This window comes from Carassius gibelio, chromosome B24, assembly GCF_023724105.1.
Source record: "Carassius gibelio isolate Cgi1373 ecotype wild population from Czech Republic chromosome B24, carGib1.2-hapl.c, whole genome shotgun sequence".
In the NCBI taxonomy this organism is placed as follows: Eukaryota; Metazoa; Chordata; class Actinopteri; order Cypriniformes; family Cyprinidae; genus Carassius; species Carassius gibelio.
Window position 1 is genome coordinate 4,306,870 of NC_068419.1, and position 23,791 is coordinate 4,330,660.

General features: G+C 34.6%; 1 protein-coding gene across 1 annotated transcript in view; it reads left to right on the forward strand.

Annotated features, from left to right (window-relative positions):
• LOC128013182 (arf-GAP with GTPase, ANK repeat and PH domain-containing protein 3-like) overlaps positions 1-13,228 on the forward strand; it is a 28,908-nt gene extending 15,680 nt beyond the window's left edge. Inside the window, exon 2 of the mRNA XM_052595948.1 lies at positions 12,931-13,228. Coding sequence (XP_052451908.1) covers positions 12,931-12,944 — 14 coding nt within the window. The 3' untranslated portion in view covers positions 12,945-13,228. The remainder of the gene's footprint in view (positions 1-12,930) is intronic.
• Positions 13,229-23,791: the final 10,563 nt, after the last annotated feature.

A 23,791-nucleotide genomic window follows, 5' to 3' on the forward strand; every position in this document is an offset into this window, starting at 1 on the left:
AGATATATATTTATATTATTATTACTTCTATTATTTTTATCGTTATTTATAACATTATTCTATCTGTGCTTTCTTCATTTTATGACACAGCAAAGTGTTCCAAATGAACAAAAGCCGTCAAGTGAAGCGAAGCCCCCTGTTGAGTGTGTATGGAGCAAACCGTGAACACTGCAGTAGGGACCCTGTGAATCGGAACGCAGCCTCTCCATCACTTTCATTCTCTTCAGTTCGTCAGGAAGCTCGTTCCCTGTGGTATCCACATCTGTAATGTTCCCTTTTGCTCTGAGCTCCCAGCTAAATTCTGTTTAATGCTTGCTGAGAGAGGTGTCATTAAGAACATACCGCTGCTCAGAACATTACTTCTCTCTGAGGATCAGCAGTTTGCTTCGTACAGACGCAAAAAGAGCATAGACGGGGAAAAAAACGGGTCCTTTGTCAGCATGCAATACACTTGACAGGTGGACTAAAGATGTTTGGGTCAGGATGTGTCATTTTAATAAGTGCATTGATGAATGTGGTCATTCTGTTGAGAATTAGTTTTAAAATGCATTACTGAAAGATTCGCTTACTATTCCAGTACAGCTTCATTTTATATATATATATATATTTTAAAAAAGCAAAGTTTTAATTAGTTTTTTGCTTGTTCTTCATGTTTCGCATTGACAAAAGGCCAAGAGAAGTAATGTTGCCTTGAAAACCTGTTACAGATAGCTTCAGAAAATATCATTATGAAAAAGCGAGACGCTGGTTGCTTTCGCTCTTTCTCTAGCACTGATCACCAGTGTGTCAAGTTTAGAAAATGCAGAAAAACACGTTACATAAGAATACCTGCTGGCAAAAAAACATCATCAGCGCACACGCACACACACACACACACACACACGCATTAAAAAAAAATGTTGAGTGGCAAACACAAATCTGGGGGGGATGTTTCAAACTCGCAGAATTGTATCCTGGAGGTTACGTGCGAACGAGCCAAGTGACATGTTTGCGGTAATAAATATGAATGAAGTTTCTGATGGTACCCTGTTTAAGGAAGCGGTTACTATGGAGACGTTGTTACAGGAAGGTCATTAGAGAGCTGCACATGCACACCGCTGTCATCCGTCTCTGCTTTTCTGTCATTTATGGCTTTAGAGCGGTTTATCAATCAACATTTGATCTAGTCGAGTGTGGACTAATTAGATGAGTTGGTTTCTCGGCCGGCTGATATAAATCGTAAGCCAGTCAGCCGGAAGATTTTTCCCTCCGGAAGGAATGTTTGCAGTGAGCAAGGTTTGCAGAAACAGTCATTTCTAGTATAATTGATCATGTAAAACTTATCCTGGGTTGATTGTGCAACAAGCATGAATGATGGTGCAAATGATATGACTTTTGTTAAATGAGTAACCCATGCCTTATATAGTGACCATGATATCATCGAGACATAGGGACTGTTTTCACTTTATTTTATTTTATTTTATTTTATTTTATTTTGTTTTGTTTTGTTTTATTTTATTTTATTTTATTTTGTTTTATTTTATTTTTTTATTTTTTTAAAGAATCTTTATTTTATTTTATCTTTTTAAAAAATATATTTTGCTTTTGCTTTAGTAATACCACCCATTTTATTTTATTTTATTTCATTTCATTTTATTTTAAGGATATTTTAAATGTAATTGTTTTTTTAACTTATATATTTAAATTTTTATTATAGTTTTTTTTTTTCATCTGTATTTTTTTTTTACCTTAGCAATCATTTAGTTATCTTTAGCAACCACCAGAACTACATATATTTTTATTTCATTTCATCATTTTATTTTATTTTATTTTTAACCCAGCAGCACCCAAAAACTCTCAAGGCTGCAAGAATTTTAAACACAAGGATCTTCAGAAATTATCATCTAGTTGCATACAAGTCTAAATCTGAGTGACCGTATATATTGAAATGACATCATAATGGACTTTATAATCACGGATGGTCTCACATACCTCGAAGTACATGAAGTTGAAACCACAAATCTCCAGTTTAGATGGGCTTTTTATACTTAGACCAATGAAACGATGACATAACATCAAGAACCGTCATCAAGTGTCCTTGCTAAAAGACAAAGACGACCCACTGTCAGTAGATGCAATTCATTCAACCTTATCATTGAGTGTGTTTCATATTTCCAAACATGCAGACTAGAATAGCTGTCTGTCATATTTCACAAAACAGGAATAAATAAAATGCAGCTTGTCTTGTCAGCATTCTGCGTCTCTCTCTCTCTCTCTCTCTCTCTCTTTCTGTAAGTCTTCCTGCGTCTGTGGGGATGTTTTTCACTAGTAGCAGTTGGAATGAATGGACGCTGCTTCAGCGATGTGGAAAGCTGGCAGGAGAAACACTACATTCAGCAACGCCAGCCTTGAGCTTTTACAAATGCATTATGCACTTCCTTTGCTCATCCGCTCGCTGTAAAGAAAAAAATTCAACCCAAAAGCGCTTACCTGTTAGAAAAGGAAGAATGTGAAAGTGGAGGGCATTGGCTTCACCTCTAAAGCTGCAGTTAATGACTGATGATTGCTAAAAATGATTTGAACAGACATTTAACAAACATGTCAGTAACTATTTTCACCTGCTCGACGATAAAACTAGTGAAATCCGGGCTGAAACTTGAAAAGTGGCCCCTTTTAGACTCTTTAACTAGTTAACAACCATTTAATTATTATTTTTTTTACATTTAATTTAATAATTTTTTCTTTTCTTTTTAGCATAATCTTTTCTTTTGTGTAGACACAACCACCACATTTTTTTCCCCAGAAAATGTAAAAATGTAATTGGTCAACTACAGATTTGCAGTATTCTATATTTTATTTATTCATTTATTTGTGTGTGTATTAATCTTTTATTTTATGGGGTATAAACAACCACTTACTTAATTTTTTCCCAGAAAATGATGTAATTTATATCAACTACATATTTGCAGTATTTTATTTGTATTTTATTTTAGCATAATATTTTAATGTGTATAAACAACCACTGGCCACTTTTTTTCCACCCAGAAAATGTAAAAAAAAAAATCGGTTTAATTTTTACAACGATTTAGATTATTTTACTCTTTTTATTCTTTACTTATTTGAATTTTATTTCTTACTATTATTTGTATTCAGCATCATCTTTTCATTTGATGTTGCGTGAGAAGAGTATTATTTTATGTTGTGTAAGAAGAGTATTACAGATGAAATATTTTTGTATCACAACATGTTTAATGTGGTTGATTAGAACAAGGGAAATGGCAGAGTTCAGCCTAAGACTGTGGATATGATGCATTCGTAAGAGCTCCAGATGTTTGCTTTAATAGAGGTTATATAAAATAGCCACATTTTAAGAATTCATATCCTATTACTTAATGCATTAACATTTCTTCCATTGCATGTTTGTGGCTTTAATTTACATCTGCTCATGAGGCATAAAACGCAAAATAATTATCGTTTTAACAGCTTCCAGGATTCCTTCGACTCTTTAAATAAGTGGAATAGCTGAAGCTGGGCTATTTTTGCACACTGGAAAATGTTCCATAGCACTGTTGGGGTCACACTTCTCCTGTAATGCCCTCGTTTGGGTGTCAGGGTGAAGCTGTTGTATCCATAGCTCGTCCCACAGAGCACAGATGCTGCTCGTTCTGTCTTTATCACAATGCTGTGATGTGGAAATGGACCCATCCGTTGTGAATGGGACTGAGCGTGTTGGTGCACGCACAATAGAGTGAGAGCGAGCGAGTGTTCGTGGGCGCTTGGGCGGATGTGGGTGGAAACGAGAAGAATCGACGGCGCGATCGTTGGCGTTGTCTCTTCAGACACTCCTCCAGAGAGCTTGTGTGGGAGAGAGAGTGTGTTTCACAGCAACAGAGGGTCAGGTTGACCTCAGGAGAGCGTCCAGTGAGCTTCAAGTACAGCCGTCAGTGGACCGCCCCAAGCTTTTCCTGTGATACATCCCCAAAGGGGAATTTTTATAAAAAAAAAAAAAAAGAAATATATTATGTCATAAAATAAAAATATTATATTTAAATGATATATACGAACGGTTATTTTTTGCCTCAAAATAAAATGAAAATAATATGATTATATTTTGTTTTATAATATTTAAGAAAAAAAAGGAAATTTGTTGGTCTTTTTAAATTTGTAATATTTTTATTAACATAAATCTAATAAACAAATCTCATTCCATTACTTTAATGTAAGAAAAAGAGATGATTAATGGTGATTTTAATCAGTTTACCACTATAATATTTTTACTATAATACAGTGAAAAATTGTTGTGCAGTTTAGTCATCATGAAAATAATGACAATAGATTCTATGTTGTTTATTTTCTTTGACTAAAGAATATATGAAAAAATACAAATTTAAATATTTGCTTAAGGAAAATAATGCCAGTTTTTAGGACTTTTAAAGCTTAAATTTTTTGTTACTTTTTTTATTCATTAATGTAATGTAAAAATCTAATTCTATTACGTTTGTTGTCTTGTTTTTATGCTGATTTAAAAAATCACTGATGGTTCATTTTTGTGCTGTAATACATTAAAAATGCTGTTAAAATAATTAGGATTTATGTGCTTGTTTAATTTTCACATTTTGTTCACATTTTTTAAACATAATGCACAAATCTCATATTGCTTCAGTGTAAAAAAAGCTATCTATGAACATATATCACTATATTTAATATATTCAGAAAGATTTATTGTTATGAAAATAATGACAGGTTCTAAAAAATATTCTTTCTTTTTTTGACGTATTAAAAAATATATATAAATGAAATTTGAAAACAACAACACTAATGTTATATATTCATATCATTTTAATAATGTATTATTATTAATATATACTAAAATACATAAATATTATATTAAAATTGTACATTATAAATGTAAATAAAATTTAAAAAAACATTAATTTATAATAAAAAATATATTTTGGTATTGTTTTTTAATAGAATATGAATTATAATATAAATAAATCTTTTTAAAAGGTAAACATATATCTGTCAGCAATTTTATCTTTCTTTACCATACTGGTATTTGGAGGTTGCCAAAAAAAATACCCTTTACGTGTAGAAATCATAAAAGTACGTTAGCAAACAACACATTTAGCTCTAAAGGTCAGCGAGATGGTAAAATATGAAAACATATTTGGCTGTTTTGTTGCAAGTATCATGTCCTAACAATATAAATGTAGTGTCAAACGCTAGTACAAAAGGTTAATTGTGTTTCTTTTCAAAATCAACTCTTATTTCGAGGTGTCCATGTTTCAAACCTGGTCATCCGGTTGTGGACCGTTGCGGATGCCTTGAACTGCAATAATTCATTTTTGATGTATCATGTTTTATTATGCTGCTCCCCTGTGCAACACCTCGGCTGAAAGGTCAGAGACCTGATCGAAAAGATGAAGGATAGACAGAGGAAGAGGAAGGACGCCTCAGAGAGAGACAGAAGGGAAGTTCGGATTTTAGCTTGCCATTCCGAGTGTGCCATGTGGATGTTTCCATAAATTCCAACACAATTCTACTCGTGGCTGTGTGTTGGTGTGCCTTCCATGGAGAGCTGCAGCGGAGAGGTGGGTGGAAGAGGTGGCGTTACGTAACCCAGAAAAAGCACTGATGGGATAAACTTGAGCTGCAGAGAATGAGGTGCTTTTCTCCGAGCGTGACACCTCATCCTTCACTGAAGACCGCTGTGTGGGAGCGTTTCTTGACCTCGTCCGTGTTGCGTTTCTTGTGAGCTTCGACTCTCCTCAATGAGCTGTTTATCATATCATCCGGTCATGAAAGCGGACGAGGTGAATCTAGTTAGCTCATGATGTTTCAAACACATCTTGCTGAGGACTCCAGATGTTATGAACATGTTTATTGGCTAGCTACCTGAATAACCAAACACATCTGGTTTAGTACCGCGTTTGAACTCTATCGCCCCCTTGAGGTTACTGAGGCTTGCTCTCGACAAAGGAATGCAAGAAATATAATAAATAAGCTTATGTTTATGTGAGTAAAATATGGCGGCATGGCATTATAACCTAAATTCCCAAAGTTAAATAATTTGCCTTATATTCTCATTGAACTAAAGTCAAAGAAATTATCTGGAAAATGTAAAACTGCAGACAATGTTTTTAGAAAATGTATTAATTTGTATAATATGTTTATATTAAATATTTTTATTATTAATAATAATAAAATCCCTTATTGTAATAAACTATAGCTATATATATGTATATGTGTGTGTGTGGGGGGGGGTGTACAGGTGCATCTAAAAAAAATAGAATATCACGTTATTATTTAATTGTAATTTAATTAAAAAAGCAAGCTTTCTTGTATTCTAGATACATTGCACAGAAATTGAAATATTTTAAGAGTTTTTTTGTTTTAATCCTGAGGGTTATGAATTGCAGCTTAGGAAGATTCGATATCCAAAATTGTTTTATATATTATATGTGTATACACACACACACACACACACACACACACACATACATCCATATATAAAATGGAATCTTTCAAAAACCTAACAAAATGTATTATTTATATAAAAAAATGTTTTATATATATTTGGAAAAATTCAGATTTTAAGTTTTTTAAAGTGTCTAATGCATCTAGATTGCATTTAATTGAGCAAAAATACAGTAAAAACGGTAATATTGTATAATATTATTTTTAAAAGAAATTCACACTTTTTTTGTGTGAATATGCTGTAAAATATTATTTATTCATGTTACGCAAAGCTGAATTTTCAGCATCATTATTCTAGTCTTCAGTGTCACACGGTCCTTTCTGAAATGCAGATTGACTTGTAATATATTTAAATGAGGCAGGTTGGGATGTTAAATCTGTGATTTTTCTGTATTTGTATTAAAGTCATTCATGGTCCACGTGTTTTCAGCCAGATGTCTTTTTCCATTCTTTGTTAGTATTGTAGTGTTTAGCTCAGTGACCTTTCCTTCAGAGCACCGAGACACTTATTAATGTTTTCCACTGTCTGTTTTGTTACAGAGAATTGTTTCGACAGTCTGTTTTGACAGATGCTTTTTATGGTACGATTAAGTCCGGGGCTAGAAAGGTTGTTTTCTGGTGAAAAATGTGGATGAAACTGGAATAAATCACATTAGAGGTGGACGTCAGAGGTTGATCAAGCTACACAGGTGCATTGAGGTGTAAGAGACCCAGAAAATTGGCTGGGCAATTATCACCAATTTACTGCTCCATAATATATGAAAATCTACCTTAGTATGATCTGTCCAGTGCAGATCTCAAGGCTGGTTGGCTTTGTTGCATTTGGAGCAACTCATGTCTCTGTATGTCAGTGTTGTGCTTTCAGCTAAATGAAGTACAATGTGTTCAGACACAAAGCTGTCTCGCTTTAGGTGAATGATTGCTCAATTGTTTAGACACCAGTACAGTTTACATGTTTTTTTTTTTGTTTTCATATGTCAAACTTCTAGAGACCAGCGATATTAGACAGCAAATGAAATAAATAAATTGCTTGGAAAAATAAAAATTCTAATACTTAATTTAACATTTTTTTTTTTTGCTGTCTCTTATTGTTGCTCTTTAGAAGTTTGACAAATAAAAAATGCATTTAAAGAAAATGGATGCCATATTTTGACTAATGCCACTTTTTCTTTTTCTATGTCCTGTGCTTCCATGTTGAAATGAATCCCGACGGCTAATCTTCAGGTAAGACATTAATTTTTAATAAACAGGCACACTGTTTACTTCCACGTCGGTTGTAAATACAGTATGAATCACTAACCACCATTTTTCCAAATTCTTTATATTGCTGGTCCAGAATGGCATCATTTAGCTGCAAGAGAGCGCAATGATTGCATTTAGTCAAACAGATACGTAACGTGCACTTAGTACCACTCCATGCATTTTAAAGGTAGAAAAAGGCATTTTGATTTATTGAAAGCTCTCAAATGTAATTTTGTGACTAGTGTTTATAACTGCTTCCACCTAACAGCCTTATTTAAATGCGGTTTCACCATCCAAATGGTGTGACAAATCAGATTATAAACATACTCCAGAAATGTTTTCCTTTCTGAAATGTTTTTCTTTTTTTAAGTATGTCATTACAGCTCTTTGCTATCTGTACATTTGCATTCGATGAAACTCTTATCTGAAGTGTAACTGAAGAATGGTTCAAGTATATGGGACTTGTTTTTATATATATATTCATATTGGCTTTACTTATGGTAAATAGCATGGAAAATATAGTCAAAGCTCATCTTAAATTGCAGTGCTCATCTGAAATCACAGCGCAGTTTAAACATTTAACCATGAAACAGAGCCAGCAGATGAATCATATTTCATTTATGAAGTGAATTATTTATGTTAGTGGTTCTTCGAATAGTAAATGGTTTGATGTGTGCTGCGGAGTGCCTCAGGTGTATGTATTGGGCAACATTCATTTGCAGATACATGGATATTTTCAGTTTCATAATTAACAATTTCATGAAAACATGCCCAGGTCACATTTCTCCCCGCTATCAGAAGACAAAAATAAGCTGTATTTTGGCAGATGGTTTTATCTGAAGCAGCATGCATTGCATTTAGGTTATACATTTAATCTGTTCATACATTCCTTGAGAATCAGACCTTAATGACCTTTGCATTGCTTTACTCTGTGCAGTTACATAAAGAATTCATGTAGTTCAAACAGTAAAGAGATATAAATCTTATTTTGGACTTTTTTTTTTGGCTTTGTGATTGCCTCATTTTCTCAACAATTAAGTGCATTTTGCTCCAAATTATGATTACCATGATTCATTCAGTTGTGGTACATGTGGGTTGTATTTGTGTAATTCTCATTATTTTTTTGTCAGTTTTTTTCTTATGACATGTTTATTTTCATTACTTTCATAAAGGATTTTTTAAACCATATTACAATATAATTCCATGCATTTTTTTTTTTGCATGAAAAACAAAACAAATACAGCAAAACAAATACTTGCATGATTAAATACCTTTTGTTTTGCAATACATCAATGAGAAATTTTGGGGCAAAAGTTCTTAATTGTCATAAAATAAATAATTTTACATAATGCAAAAGACAGAAAGAAGGAAAGAAAAAAAAATAAGACTAATAATTACATTTTATATAATATATTAATTACATTAATGAGAAACATTGTAGTATGCAAATATACAGTGATACACAAAGCTGTGTGGACATGCGAGTATCATATATATAATAGCACTATTTAATGAAGCATCCGAATGAGTATTCAATAAGTGAGATTTGAAGTCCAAAGGTCGTTTGTGTGTGATTCTGATTGGTGTTTCTTGATTGCTCGAGCTTCGCTGGCCAGATGTTTTCATTTCTCCATTTCTCGTTCTTCCCTCCCTCTTTCACAGCAATCAGTCGCATCCCTCTCTCCCCTGTCTTCAGGAGTCAGGCATGTAATTATGTTGGCTTGTTAGTGTGTGTGTGTGTGTGTGTGTGTGTGTGTGCGCTTCTGGAAAGAGGAGGGTGGCGCAGGGGGTGTCGTCGAACCTGCCACTTTGAGCTGGTGAATCAATTACCCACTGACTGTCATTGTCATGCGCATACACACACACACATACGTGTACACAAACACAGTCATGGCTGTTTACAGACTCTAGGACTGAGATATACACACATAGCGACTATAAATAACATTCACATGCAATTATGCGTTTTATACATACAATGATGTGGGATTACCATACCCGAGCTTTAAACGCAGTGATTTTCCACCTATATGGGTGTGTGAGGTCTCTCGCCCCGAGTGTCACCTGCAGACTTCACAGCTGTGGGTTCGGTGTTTGTGAATTCTCACGGAAGAGCGTGACGCAATCTGTGACGGATCAGGCTCATGTGTGTTCAACACCTGCTCAGATATGATCGTTTTCAGAAAGAATCGCACACAAGTCCATTCATGAGGCTGTTGTGATGAGATTCTTACTGTGGAAATAAAATAAAGGAAGCGTGACATTGATGTTTGGTGACCTCATGCTGCTTTTTGGTAGGTATAGATGCTTAAAGCTGTTTGGAAGTGTATCTGCACAAAGTAGTCATGATTAAAAAATTCTGACTAAAATGTAGAATCAGAATGTGAGTTTTATGGTGTTTCGTTCTATATGCTGGCTATATATACATTTACTGTCAAATTCAATGTCTAGGAAAATAGACAAAATATTTATTACTTCTTGTTAATTAAATTTAATTACATTTGTTTATTTTATTTTATTTTTTACAATGTTTGGCCAAACCCAATGTTTATTACTTCTTGTTTAATTTAATTAAAAAAAATATATATGCATTTAATTTAATTTAATTCAGTTTAATTTTACAATGTTAGCCCAAAGTTTAGAAAAATAGGCCACATATCCATGAATTCTTGTTTATTTTATTTTATTTTATTTTATTTTATTTTATTTTATTTTATTTTTATATTATTATTATTTTATTTTTTTTGCAATGTTTGGCCAAACTTGAGAAAACTAGACCAAATATCCATGACTTCTTGTTCATTTAGTTTAAATACATTTTATTTTGGCCAAAATATTTACTTTAATATGCAAATACAGCAACACCATAAAGTATGTATATGAAAATGACACTGCTTTTTAAATGAATGATCATTTTATTATAAATTGGCACTTGAATAAATTTGTATATGTGCTATTAAATGTCTAATATTGTGATTTTTATATTTTTGCAGTAAGAATATGTTTCTAGTTATGAACTGAACCTCTAGTTATGTGTTACAGACGTTATTCCTGGATCTAAAGTTCATATTTCTGATGTCCGTATCAAACTGACTGGGTTTGCCATCTTTACCGGAATAATGCGGTCATGACATTGAAATTGATTAGATAGCCTAACATTAAATATTAAAAATGTCAGAAAGTGATTCTGTCGCTCTGGTTTCATAGTAACATGTACAATGAAAGTTTATTAGATAAAGATAAACGTAAACGCTTTTACCGTTGTCTCTCAATAGATTTCAAATTCCATTACCAATGATTTGTTGGCCAGCTCCTCCATCCAGAGTGCTGTCAGTAAATGTGATTGATATTACAGGTATGAATATTTCATAGCGTTTATAATGCCGTGATGAATCTTCTAGAAGCCAGATTTTGCTGTGTCACTCAGAGCCAGACTGTCGGTTTCACCAAAGGATGTAAACTTTTCAGAAACAGCCTTTCATCCTTCTTTCAAATACTTTCTGAAATGTTCAGCTCCTGTTTTCTATTCAGATCAGGTAGAAGAATTGGCTTTTTTTTACCCATCAAGGTGTTGTAATGGTTAAAAGTGTACAGTCATCTGTCATAGGTTTTCTTTTCAGTCCTGACTGTGTGCACATCATTTCACGTAGTTAGCCATTTCGGCTCTAACGGCTTTAGTTTTTTTTACTTTCATCACTTTTTCAGTGTTTGCATCTGTCTGTAGATTGAGCCATTTCAGCTTGTTAGTTTGTAGCAGATAAATGGAGTTAGAATCCATTTTTCACCTCTTTGTAAAGCGACTCGTACTCTGTTCACTGCGGTTGTAAGGTTATGTAAGACTGAAGAGTGTAAATTACTTCTGACCTGCCTATATTACCACAGCAGCCAATCATGCAAGTCACATTTGCATATATTACCACAGCAGCCAATCATGCAAGTCACATTTGCATACATTATCATAGATGCCGAAGAGATTGTATCAAACTGTCTGTTACTATGACTTTGCCTTAGGGCTTTGTGTGTGTGTGTTCTTGTCTTTTATTTTCCCTGCCTCAGCTACTTTTTTCCTCAGTAGTTCATGTTCTGTAATTTTGATATGAAGAAAAAGGTATTATTTTGCCCTTTAAACATGGTTATCATGGTAAGGTCATGTTTTCATGCTAATACTAGTTTTTTTTAACATGTATGATGGTAATATCATGATTTTTTTTTTAATTTGCTATGCAAATAAAGCATGTATCATGGTATTTTTTAATTTTAATTTATTTATATTTAATCTGTTTATTTTATTTAACTTTTTTAACCATTGTAACACCACAATATCTATCCTATTTTTTATTTTAGAATTCATTCAAATCAAATTTAATGTAATTATTTTTTAATAAAATACAAATTATATTTCATAATGTAGAGTATTATATAGATCTTAAATTGATAGAGCTTAAATTGAATCTAGAGTATTCCTTTATGTTTGAGCCTACTTAGATTAAAACAAAAAAAAAAGTTTTTATTGCATAATATATCTGTGATATATTCATAAATTTTATTCATTAATGTTTAAAATTTAATTATATATTTAAATTTTAAAAAATGAAGGCATTTTAAAAATCAGAATACACAGTCCAAATTAAGTCCATGTTGTCTAATTTAACTTTGGCTTATAACATAAATGTCAGCATAATATACCCTTTCCATCCCATTTTATTGCATAATGTTGTCATAGTTTTGATCGAAACGGAATATTCCACAAAAATGTAATATTTAGGACTGTATTATTTTGTCCAACATTAATTTAATTGATTGGATGGAATTGAATAGTTGGCATTCCATACCAGATTCGAGCGAAACCTGAATGTGAGTTTGCTGAAATAATGTCTAAATATCTACTTAGGTATCTGTTAACATGATTGCCATTGGTGCTATTTTCCAAGTTGGCTGTTAGCAAGCCTTTCTTAAGCTAAAATGGGCTAAAGAATCAGAATAAATAGCAGAACAATCCAATGAAAAAAAGAAAAGAAAACAGAAGCATTAAAATACCTTTTTTAGAAGTAGAAAGTCATTTAAAGTTTCTTACTGCTGAAATATCCCTCAAGGAAGAAACTAAAGTGTTTTTGCAGCTGCTTCGCTGCTTGTAGCCTGCTAGTGGGGTCAACGGCAGATTGCAGCTTCAGTACATTTATTCCAGTCATAGTCATCCCAAATGTCTTTCTCTGCTGCCTTTTCATTCAGCTTTCACACGCTAGGAGCCAAAGCCTCATGAATGTGACCCAAGCGCTCTGTAGAGCCGTGACGTGGGTCGCCCCGCACGCCCTCATCCTGCTCGGGCAGCCGGCATGCAGATCTCCTATCTGTTTACAGGCAAAGGTTGGATTGAGCTGGCCGGATGCAAAGAGGGGCTTGTCCTGCTTCCCCTCAACAAAATCCTCTTCACACCCTCCGCCGCCATCTGGAGAGGATGCCAGTCGCTGAATTTAGATGCGTGAACCGGGAGCCGTGCCAGTTCAAGGGGATGCACTCGGAGCCCGGCTTGTCAGTATTGAGGGTGGAACTAATTGAGAGAGATATTGTCTGTTTTGGACATTCGGAAAAAAAAACCGGCGTATTAAGACTCACAAACCAGAATGTTTTTAACAGCATGCATTATGAATTAAAGTTAAGACTAAAAGACTGGTTTAATCTGCTCACTCTTATGTCCACCAATTTGAATCAATGCTGTTATTTGTAAATAGAAAACTAACACAGCAGGAGAACTGACCAATGAGATTTCAAAGTGGGCGGAGTCAAAACCTTTCTTTTTTCTTTTTTTTCTTTTTTTTCTGAGCGTAGTGTTTCCTAGCCGAGACATTCACTAAATAATGAAGGATTTGGGTTTCTTTGAACTATTTGAAATATTTTAAGACCAATTTTAATCACATTTAGACATTAACAGTAACAGACTGGTAGAGCATTTAAAAACCTCATTAAAATGCTGTTGATGTATTTCCTATTCTAACGTTAGTGCTTAATTCTTACAAAATCGGAAAATAAAGTAATTACATTTTGTTGTTAGAATGGGAAGAACTGTCTATTTATTTATTGTCCAAATATATATTTTTTAATGAAATAAAGGTTTAGTTTCTGATTGGTTGCAGGTGGTATTGGGGAGTGGTTTTGGGTTAGTGAGGATTTTATAAGATAATAAGACCACAAGGCTGCATTTATTTGATCAAAAATACAGTAAAACATAAAACATGTGAAATATTACAATTTAAAAGAACGGTTTCTATTTAAATATATTTAAAAATGTAGTTTATTCCTGTCATGCAAAGCTGTATTTTCAGCATCATTACTCCAGTTTCGGCTCAAGAAACATTTTTTTTTTTATCATAAATGTTGAAAAAAAAAAAAAACAATCGCTACAATGCTACAAAATGTTGCTACAATTTTTATTTTTCAGGAATCTTGGATAAATGACTTTAAATTGTAGATTTTAATCAGTTTAATGAGTCCTTGTTGAATAAAACTGTTAATGAATTAATGATTGTTTTTAAGTCTTACTGACCCCAAACTTTTGAATGGCAGTGTAGATGATCTTAAAGGTAATAAAAATGGTCTAAAAGCCACAAAACATTTAGGGTTTCACCATTCTCCCAGTTTTTAGCTTATAAAATTGAACTAGGCTCTGTGTAAAAGTGTTTGTAAAAACATGTTGGCAAAAAATCTGGGGCTTGGTGTGAATTGGCTGTACTTGTGTTTTGTTTGTGTCTGGTTAGCTGGTAAAGCTGGCTCATTTCCACTGTCTTGTGTGCTCAGTGAGGTATTGTGGCAGATTTAATGGGAACGTGCCATGTACCTGCAGCCTCGCTGTCTAATGAGCGTCACGAAGCGTGTTAAGAAACGGCGAAAGGTGCAGTTGCAGATCTTGTGGTGCGAAGGGGGATTGTAATGACAGTTATACGGATATGTTTGCATGTGTATGTGTGAGAGATTGTGAGAATGTGTTTGTCTGAAAATACCTGGAGGTGCTGTTTCAAACCTCCTGGAGTGTAGAGGGAATGTTATCTTGAGTGGATGTGTGCGTTGGATCAGATGAAATCCCTGTGATGAGAAATGTGTGTGTGTGTGTGTCTCTGTGTTCCTGCATTTTATTGAAATGTATTATCTGAGAGTGTGATCAAATACTCCCCATCGACCCCCTTCACTGCTGGTTTGATCATCTTCAGACGTTCAGCCGTCATGAAAACACTCGAAACTCTATTCCAGCCACATGCTGACATGTTGAGTCTCGTGATGCACAGTAATATGTGTGTTGAACCCGTTTTATTAGGATACACAACGTGAGAGGTTTGCTGGGATTCTGGGTAGCTTATATTTGTTTTCCTCTACTATATAGGTGTGTGAAAAGTCCTGGTGGGAGCTGAAGAGCCAACGCTTGTATGCTTAAAGGAGCAGTTCACCCAAAATATAGTGATTTTGAATTCAGACCAAGTATAGTTGTAGTCCAGGTAAATCATTACATGGCATTTTAATAAGTTATGGTAATGGATTTTTAAAATGCATGTAAAATACTACGCCAGAGTCTGTCAAGCTATAAAAAGGGATAATAAATGATCACAGAAATGTAATTTTTGGAAACTGAAACTATTCCTTTAAAGATAACGAACAGCCAGGAGTCTTTCTTTCTTTCTTTCTTTTTTCTTTCTTTTTCTTTCTTTATTATTATTAGTGGTAGTAATGGTAGTATTTAATTATTATATTAGATTAAATATATAAATATAATGAAAATAATAAAATAAATGTATATATTAAAATTATTTTTATGTTATATAAATAAAACAAATACAAAATAAAATAAATACATTATACATTGTATATTATTATTATTAAATTAATTACTATGATATACATATTTTTTTAATAAAATACAAATAAATGTGTGTATATATACTTTTAATATAATCTATATAGTTCAGTGTATGTGTGTATATTATATAAAATCTATAAGTTACTATATAATATCAAAATAAGTTACAAATAATAAATATTATGGTAAAAAAAAAAGGTTTATTTATTATTATATCATATTACATTATATAGCTTGCCTAATCAGTTTATAGCTTGGATGTTCCAATATATCTTGTAGATCATTCATAATTGCTTTTCAATTTCTGTTATTACATTTACATAAGGATTCTCATTTATTATAATTTTCTTGTAGTCAATTGATGTGAAAAATATCCAGTTTCCAAACATCCAACCCATTTGATGTTCTCCATTAATTTCCCTATTTCCAAAACTGATCTAGAGGTTTTATCCATAATTTCATTCATTGGATGCATCACAGCAAGCTGTCTGTAAACTGGAATCTCATTCAGCCTGTTTTCTGAGGACGTTTCTCTTTAGTGGACGGTTTGGACCCATAAACACTCCACCTACACAGTGTTTGTGCTACATGAGGCACTTTTGCAGTGCGGTTTCCACCTTTCTCTCTCTCTGGCTGTATGAATGGGTCTGTGGGCGTTTCTCCCTGTTGTGCAAGCGTTACCGGTGGAATGGGACAAGGACCAAATTAACAGAAGGGAGAGAACAGCCCTCGTACGCACAATGAGCGTGTGTGATGTCCGTGTGTGCGTTTGTTTCTGTTGCTGTTGTGTGTGAGGTTGAATACTACACCGTCTGTTTCATGTAACCAGCACGCAACTTGAATGAACGACAGGGTTCCGTCTTTCCTTGCTTTTGTGCTTGAAACAAGAAATTTGTATTTTAGAGTTAGTATAGAGTTTAATCCTGACACATTTTCAGTGTTAAAATACTTTCTCCTGGGAACAGCAGACTTACTTTGCAGTGCACTAGGAAGATGACTGATTGAGTCACAACTATAGAAACAGAGAGAGTGGGCAACATCCTAGCAACCAGTGAGAACACTCTCTCAACTGCTTTACCACTAAGAACATCCTAGAGAACATCTAACAATGCCTTAGCAACAAACAGCCTAGTCTCACAATGACCTAGCAATCACCTAAAACACCATAGCAATCACCACAGAACTGTAGAAACCACCAACAACACAATTAGCAACACCTTAGAGACTGCCTAGAATTGTATAACACCCCAGAAAACCCAACCACATCCCAGTAATACCAAAGCAACCATTAAGAACACATTTGTAGCAGTTTAGCAACATCTTCGAGATTAACACCCTACTGATAGTCTAGCAACACTCTAGAGACCACATTAATCACCAAAACTCCCTACCAACAGCCTAGCAACACCTTAAAGACCACCTAGTATCAAATAACACCCCAGAACACCCTACTGATAGTCTAGCAACACCCTAGAGACCGCCTAGAATCATAAAATGCCACAGAACAACCTACCAGTAGCCTAGCAACACCCTAGAGACCACCTAGAATTAAATAACACCCCAGAACACCCTACTGATAGTCTAGCAACACTCTAGAGACCACATAAATCGCCAGAACACCCTACCAACAGCCTAGCAACACCCTAGAGACCGCCTAGAATCATAAAATGCCACAGAACAACCTACCAGTAGCCTAGCAACACCCTAGAGACCACCTAGAATTAAATAACACCCCATAACACCCTACTGATAGTCTAGCAACACTCTAGAGACCACATTAATCATCAGAACACCCTACCAACAGCCTAGCAGCACCCTAGAGATCACCTAAAATTAAATGACACCCTGGAACATCCTACTGATAGTCTAACAACACCCTAGAGACCACATAAATCACCAGAACACCCTACCAACAGCCTAGCAGCACCCTAGAGACCACCTAGAATTAAATAACACCCCAGAACACCCTACTGATAGTCTAGCAACACTCTAGAGACCACATAAATCATCAGAACACCCTACCAACAGCCTAGCAGCACCCTAGAGACCACCTAGAATCATAAAATGCCACAGAACAACCTACCGGCAGCCTAGCAGCACCCTAGAGACCACCTAGAATTAAATGACACCCTGGAACATCCTACTGATAGTCTAACAACACTCCACAGACTACCTAGAATCACATAACGCCCCAGAACACCCAAACCGATAGTTTAGCAACACCCTAGAGACAATATTGAATTATATAACACCCTAGATCACAATACCAACATCCTAGAAATAGCATCAAGCAATCATTAAGACATTAGCGACAGCCTAGCAACACCCTAGAGACCATATTGAATTGTGTAACATCCAAACAACAGCCTAGCAAAGCCATAGATACCATCAAGAGACCACATTAATCACCAAAACTCCCTACCAACAGCCTAGCAACACCTTAGAGACCACCTAGTATCAAATAACACTCCATAACACCCTACTGATAGTCTAGCAACACTCTAGAGACCACATAAATCGCCAGAACACCCTACCAACAGCCTAGCAACACCCTAGAGACCATATTGAATTGTGTAACATCCAAACAACAGCCTAGCAAAGCCATAGCTACCATCAAGAACACATTAGCAACAGCTTAGTAACACCACCTAGAATGGTATGATGCTTCAGAACACCCTACCAACAGCCCAGCAACACCCTAGAGACCATATTGAGTTGTATATCACCCCAGTACACCCTGACAGTAGTCTAGCAATGCCAGAGCAACCATCAAGAACACATTTATAGCATGCTAGCAACATGCTAGAAACTACCTAGAATTGCATAAAACCCCAGAACACCCTAGTAACGCCATAGCAACCTTTAAGAACACCTTAGCAACAGTCTAGCAACACCCTAGAGACTACCTTTATACAAAAGTTGTTATTATTTTGTGTTATTATTGTTGTTTTTGCCGTTCTGGCTGGTAACATCAGTGGTGCAGAAATTGCACACACCAGCTTTATGGAAATGAGTTGCATGTTAATGGAAATAGCCAATTAATGTCTAGATAGATTGTGCTGTTCTGTGTGTATTTTGGGCTTTGTGGTTCTGTTATTTATTTATAGGTTTTTGTTTTTGTAAGCCATAATGCTGTTTAGATGGAAATGAAGTGCAGGTCTTGAATAGAAGCTTCAGTTGTTGGATTCGCAAAATGCAAAGAGAAAAAAAAAAATCAATGGTGTTCTAATCTTGTCACATCTGAAGTCATTTCAGTATCTCCCTCCTGATGAGAGAAGAGCGTACGCTCGTCCCTCGGAAAGAAAAGAGGAAAAGAAATTAGACAAATAATTAAATAAAGCTGCATTTTTTTTCTCACTTTCAACAGACTGGGGCACGTTGTGTTTCCAAGGCAACAGTCTGCCTGCTGCAGAACAAGAGAAGAGGGAGTGTGTGGGCAGGAGGCAGGCACATAGATGCATGCAAGCATTCTCTCTCTCTCTCTCTCTCTCTCTCTCTCTCTTGCATGCATGCACTCACTCACTGCAGCCATGGCTCGTGACAGAGTTCAAAGGCCAGTAGGATCCCAGTGACAAGATGTTGCATGCTTGTTCAAGAAAGAGCAGGACGCTGGCAGCACACTGGGAAAAACTGCACCTCACCTGATGAATAAAGACCTCTGCCTCTGTAACTCGTGGCAAGGCTGTTCGATTTAAACCGAATGCTTGGATCCTCGGCCATCACTTACTTTAAATGAATGCTTCAGGTTCAATAGGAGTTAAACTCAATTGGCATCATTTGTGGCATAAAGTCGATTTTCCACTGGAATAATTACCTTAGACTCGTACTCACAGTGAAATTGAAAAGGGGATCAAAGCCGAAATGTGGGGCTTATTTTGCATTTGCATCACTTCTTACTTAAAATGTGCATTTGAGCTATGTCACACAATTGTGTGTTATTGTTGTTGTGTGTGTGTGTGTGTGTAAAAAAAAAAAAAAAAAAGTAATTTTTGAAGTTGAACTTTTTGTTAGGCATAACCAGTATGATTCCTGTAAATTTTCTCCAAGTAAAAGGCCCCTTTTTGGTATTTTGCCTCATATCCTGTGAAGTTACTTGGATTATCGGCTTTACCAGCATGGTCATGACAAGGCCAAGGTCAGTAAGCATCTGCTGTCACACTAGTCTTAATGTTTTAGACTACCTTAAAGGTACAATTTGTAAGATGTTTTCAGTAAAATATCCAAAAACCACTAGGCTAGTGTTATATATATATTATACTTATATATTTTGTCCAGCTGATTACTAACAATATCTCTAATGTTTTCAACTACTTCTAAATCATGAGAAAATTCCAAACAGTGACATGGGGCACTGCAGTCGTCTGTCAATGACGTTAGTTACTCTTTGTTACCGCCTTTACTAACGTAGAAACCACATGTCAAAAGTGTCGTGGACAAGTGCGGAAATAGCTTTGTGACAAACTTAAACTAGAAAGAGATGACGATCTCGCTTGTGTTTTACTCAACATTTGAATAGTTTTGATTCATTATCATACAGAAAACGTATGCTATTATAACGATCAACAAGATTAGTATTATGGGGCATACACGCCAAATGCGGAGCATCGCGTCTCTATACCCGCACGATGACACGTCTGATCCATAGTCTGATTGCGTCTTTGCATTGACTTTGTATCTAATCTACTCGCACAAATCGTTGAACTCGCGTTAAATCCATGATTTATCTTTCTGTCTGATAGATGGCAGTCAGCGGTTGGGTAGAAGACAACAAATCCCATCATTCCCATCATTTCATGCTCCTTCTTAGCATCATCAAACCACGCGATTGTTATTGTTTTGATAGTGCGCCTTCTATTGGCAAGTTCTACAACCTGTACCTTCAAAGCATACTTTTTAAATTTTGACATAGTTGTCAGATTTATTTATGTATATACTTAAGAAAAAAAATAAAATAAAAAAATAATTTACTTTATGCCACAAATGCTATTAACACTTTTATTGGGCCTGGAAAATTTATTTCAAGGAATAGTGCACCCCCAAATCATATATTTTTTCAACTTATACTTATTTCATTTTAACACTTCTATTTTATTCAAAATTTTCAAGATTTGATATTTAAAGTACTACATTTAGGATACTTTTTTGTTCTCTTTGAATCTTGCAGATTACGTTCCCTATTTACTTCCATTTTATAGAACAGAGCAGAATTTTGTTTGTTCATGCTGCTTATAAACATACTTTTAATATTTATTATATTTTTCAGATATATTTAAGTATACTTCAATCACATCTGCTTTCCTGCAACCAAGGTATTTTTTTTACTGAATGATAAATTAGAATTATCTTCTGTAGCAATATCTTTATGCCACAAATGGTGCTAATAGAACATGAATTTATTTTTTATTTTTTTAAATAGATAGTGTAGCCAAAATCAACTTGCGCTTATCTTGTGGACCAAAAAGGAAAACCGTCCAGGATATCCAGGCTACTGTTTTCCATAAATGAAAGTGAATGTCAAGGTCAACACTGTCCATAAGGAAAGATTATACTGAAATAGAATTTAAATTCTGGCAAAGATATGATATTATTGTTTCAGAAGATTTGGAATGTATATAGTATAAAAGATTTGACCTTTTTACGGTTATATTTATGGTATTTTTTTTGTTCTTTTTGAAACTTTGCAGCCCCAGTCCTCATTAACTTCCATTGTACAGGAAGGAGCAGCTTGAACATTGATCTCAGTATCTTCTTCTGTGTTCTGTGGAGTTAAATGAGGTCAGAATTTGAATGTTTGGGTGATCTCTTCTTTTAAGGTTCAGTGTTTGGAGTGGTTGGACGCAGGACGGTATTAGGATTCAAGCTGTACAAGGTGTTCTGGATTCCCTCTCCACACATCAGTAGTGATTTAGGGCGATTGAGGAGCCGGCTTGTCAGATATGGATTAAGCCTAGTCTCGGATTATGAAAGATATTGGACAGCAAATCGACACAGACTGTGAAAATAAGTTCACTTGTCTTCTTAACCGCAGAAATAACCCTGAGATTTAGTTGTCACAAGCTTAGCCTGAGTGACAGACCGAGACAAACTACTTCACTTTGAATTTGGCTGCTTTGGCTTCAGATATCTTGAAAATACAGGTATGCTCTTCCCTGCTGTTTAAGAAGTATAGGGGTTCGAATAGCCATCAGAGTAATGGATCTAATCCACTTCTGAATCAAACTCGTCCCAGCTTCCCCTTTAACAAACCCCGACTGAGCCTTTCGCGCCAGGTTTCCCAGTGTGTCTTGAGTCCGAGGGCCGGAGTGTAATCCAGAGAGCTTTGTCAGGGCATTCGAGCTGCTGTTGTCAACAAATGTCCGCTTTGTTTTACGAGCGAATCGTAAACTCCTCCCCATCTGTCAAGCCTGAAATGTCACGCAACAAATGGAGTTGGATAAAAGTGGAGATTTTTGTCTGGTGAGGACACATTGCATGGTCTTCGTGTTTTGTTACAATGTGAATGAGCAACAAAAGTGTCTTTGAGTCTTTTAAGGGAGACCCTTTACAATCGCTGTGCTATAAGTCTAAGAGATGCATGTGTTGGATGTTTGTTTCAAGTGCAAGGAACTGTGGGTGTAGATGAGTGTGATGACCAATCACTCTGTGGAAACGAAGAGAAATTTTAAAACTAGATTTTTATGTTTTCTGTAGAGAACTTTCTTGTATCAATGTAATGCGTGAAACAATGGCATGTATAATATTATTGTATTATAAACAGTAATATAACACAATAATATTAGATATTATTAGATATATATTACTATACTAGTTTTTATTTTTAAATATTCTAATATTTCTATACTATTTTAATAGTTTTTCTCTAAAGTGTGTATAATACAACTACTACTACTAATTAAAATGATAATAAAATATACAATTTAAAAACCACTCCAGAATTAAAAACATGCATATTTATTGAGAAGTGTAGAAATATAATCTAAGTATGCGTATATATAAATAACAACAATAATAATACACATAAAATGTAAAAATATCCCAAAGGTAAAAAATATTTAATTATTGTTTCATGCATTTTATAACATATAAATATTTATGTCTATGTTTTAGTATGTAAACAACAACAATAAATAAATAAATGCTTTAAAAATTTCAAAGTTTGAAAAAATTTATTTATTGATAGATTTTATTATGTGTTTGTGTGTGTGTAAATATATGTAAATATATGTAAATAGCAACAATAATAATAACATTTAAGAAATATCCCAACTTAAAAAAAAAGTTAAATTTTTTTTTTATTATTATTGTTTTATGTATTTTCTAATATATAAACATAAATATTTATGTTTATGTGCATGTATGTAAACAAAAAACAAGAAATAAATAAATAAAAAAATCCCAAAGTTTGGGATTTAGTTTGGGATAGATATAAAAATATCTATGTATTTATTGTTTTTATTTAATATTCCAAATAGCCTGTATTAAACAGAAAAACCTAATATCAGTAAGTAACCGTTATTATACCAGCCTGGTTGCTAAGGAGTTTGCTGTGAATTGCAACTGGTTGCTAGGGTATTTTAAGCAGTAACTAGGTTGTTGCTTACCAGTTCATGGCACTGTTGTCTCTAGATCCCTGTTTGAATGTAAATGTATGGGATTTGTTCTCATTCTATCATCTGCTAGACAAACACCTCCTAGTCTGACTGCGTAAAGGGTTAGTTCACCCAAAAATGAAAATTATGTCATTAATGACTCATCCTCATGTCGTTCCAAACCCGTGAGACCTCTGTTTATCTTGGGAACACAGTTTAAGATATTTTAGATTTAGTCCGAGAGCTTTCCGTCCCTCCATTGAACATGTATGTATGGTATAATGTCCATGTCCAGAAAGGTAAGAAAAACATCATCAAAGTAGTCCATGTTACATCAGAGGGTCCGTTAGAATTTTTTGAAGCATCAAAAATACATTTTGGTTCAAAAATAGCAAAAACTACGACTTTATTCAGCATTGTCTTCTCTTCCGTGTCTGTTTGAATCATTCGATTTAACCGGTTCTTCTTAGTGAACCGGTTGAACCAGTTCACCAAATCGAACTGAATCATTTTAAACGGTTCGTGTCTCCAATACGCATTAATCCACAAATGACTTAAGCTGTTAACTTTTTTATTGTGGCTGACACAAAAACAATTAAAACAAAAACCAATATCCCGGAGTAATTCATGCACTCAAACAGTACACTGACTGAACTGC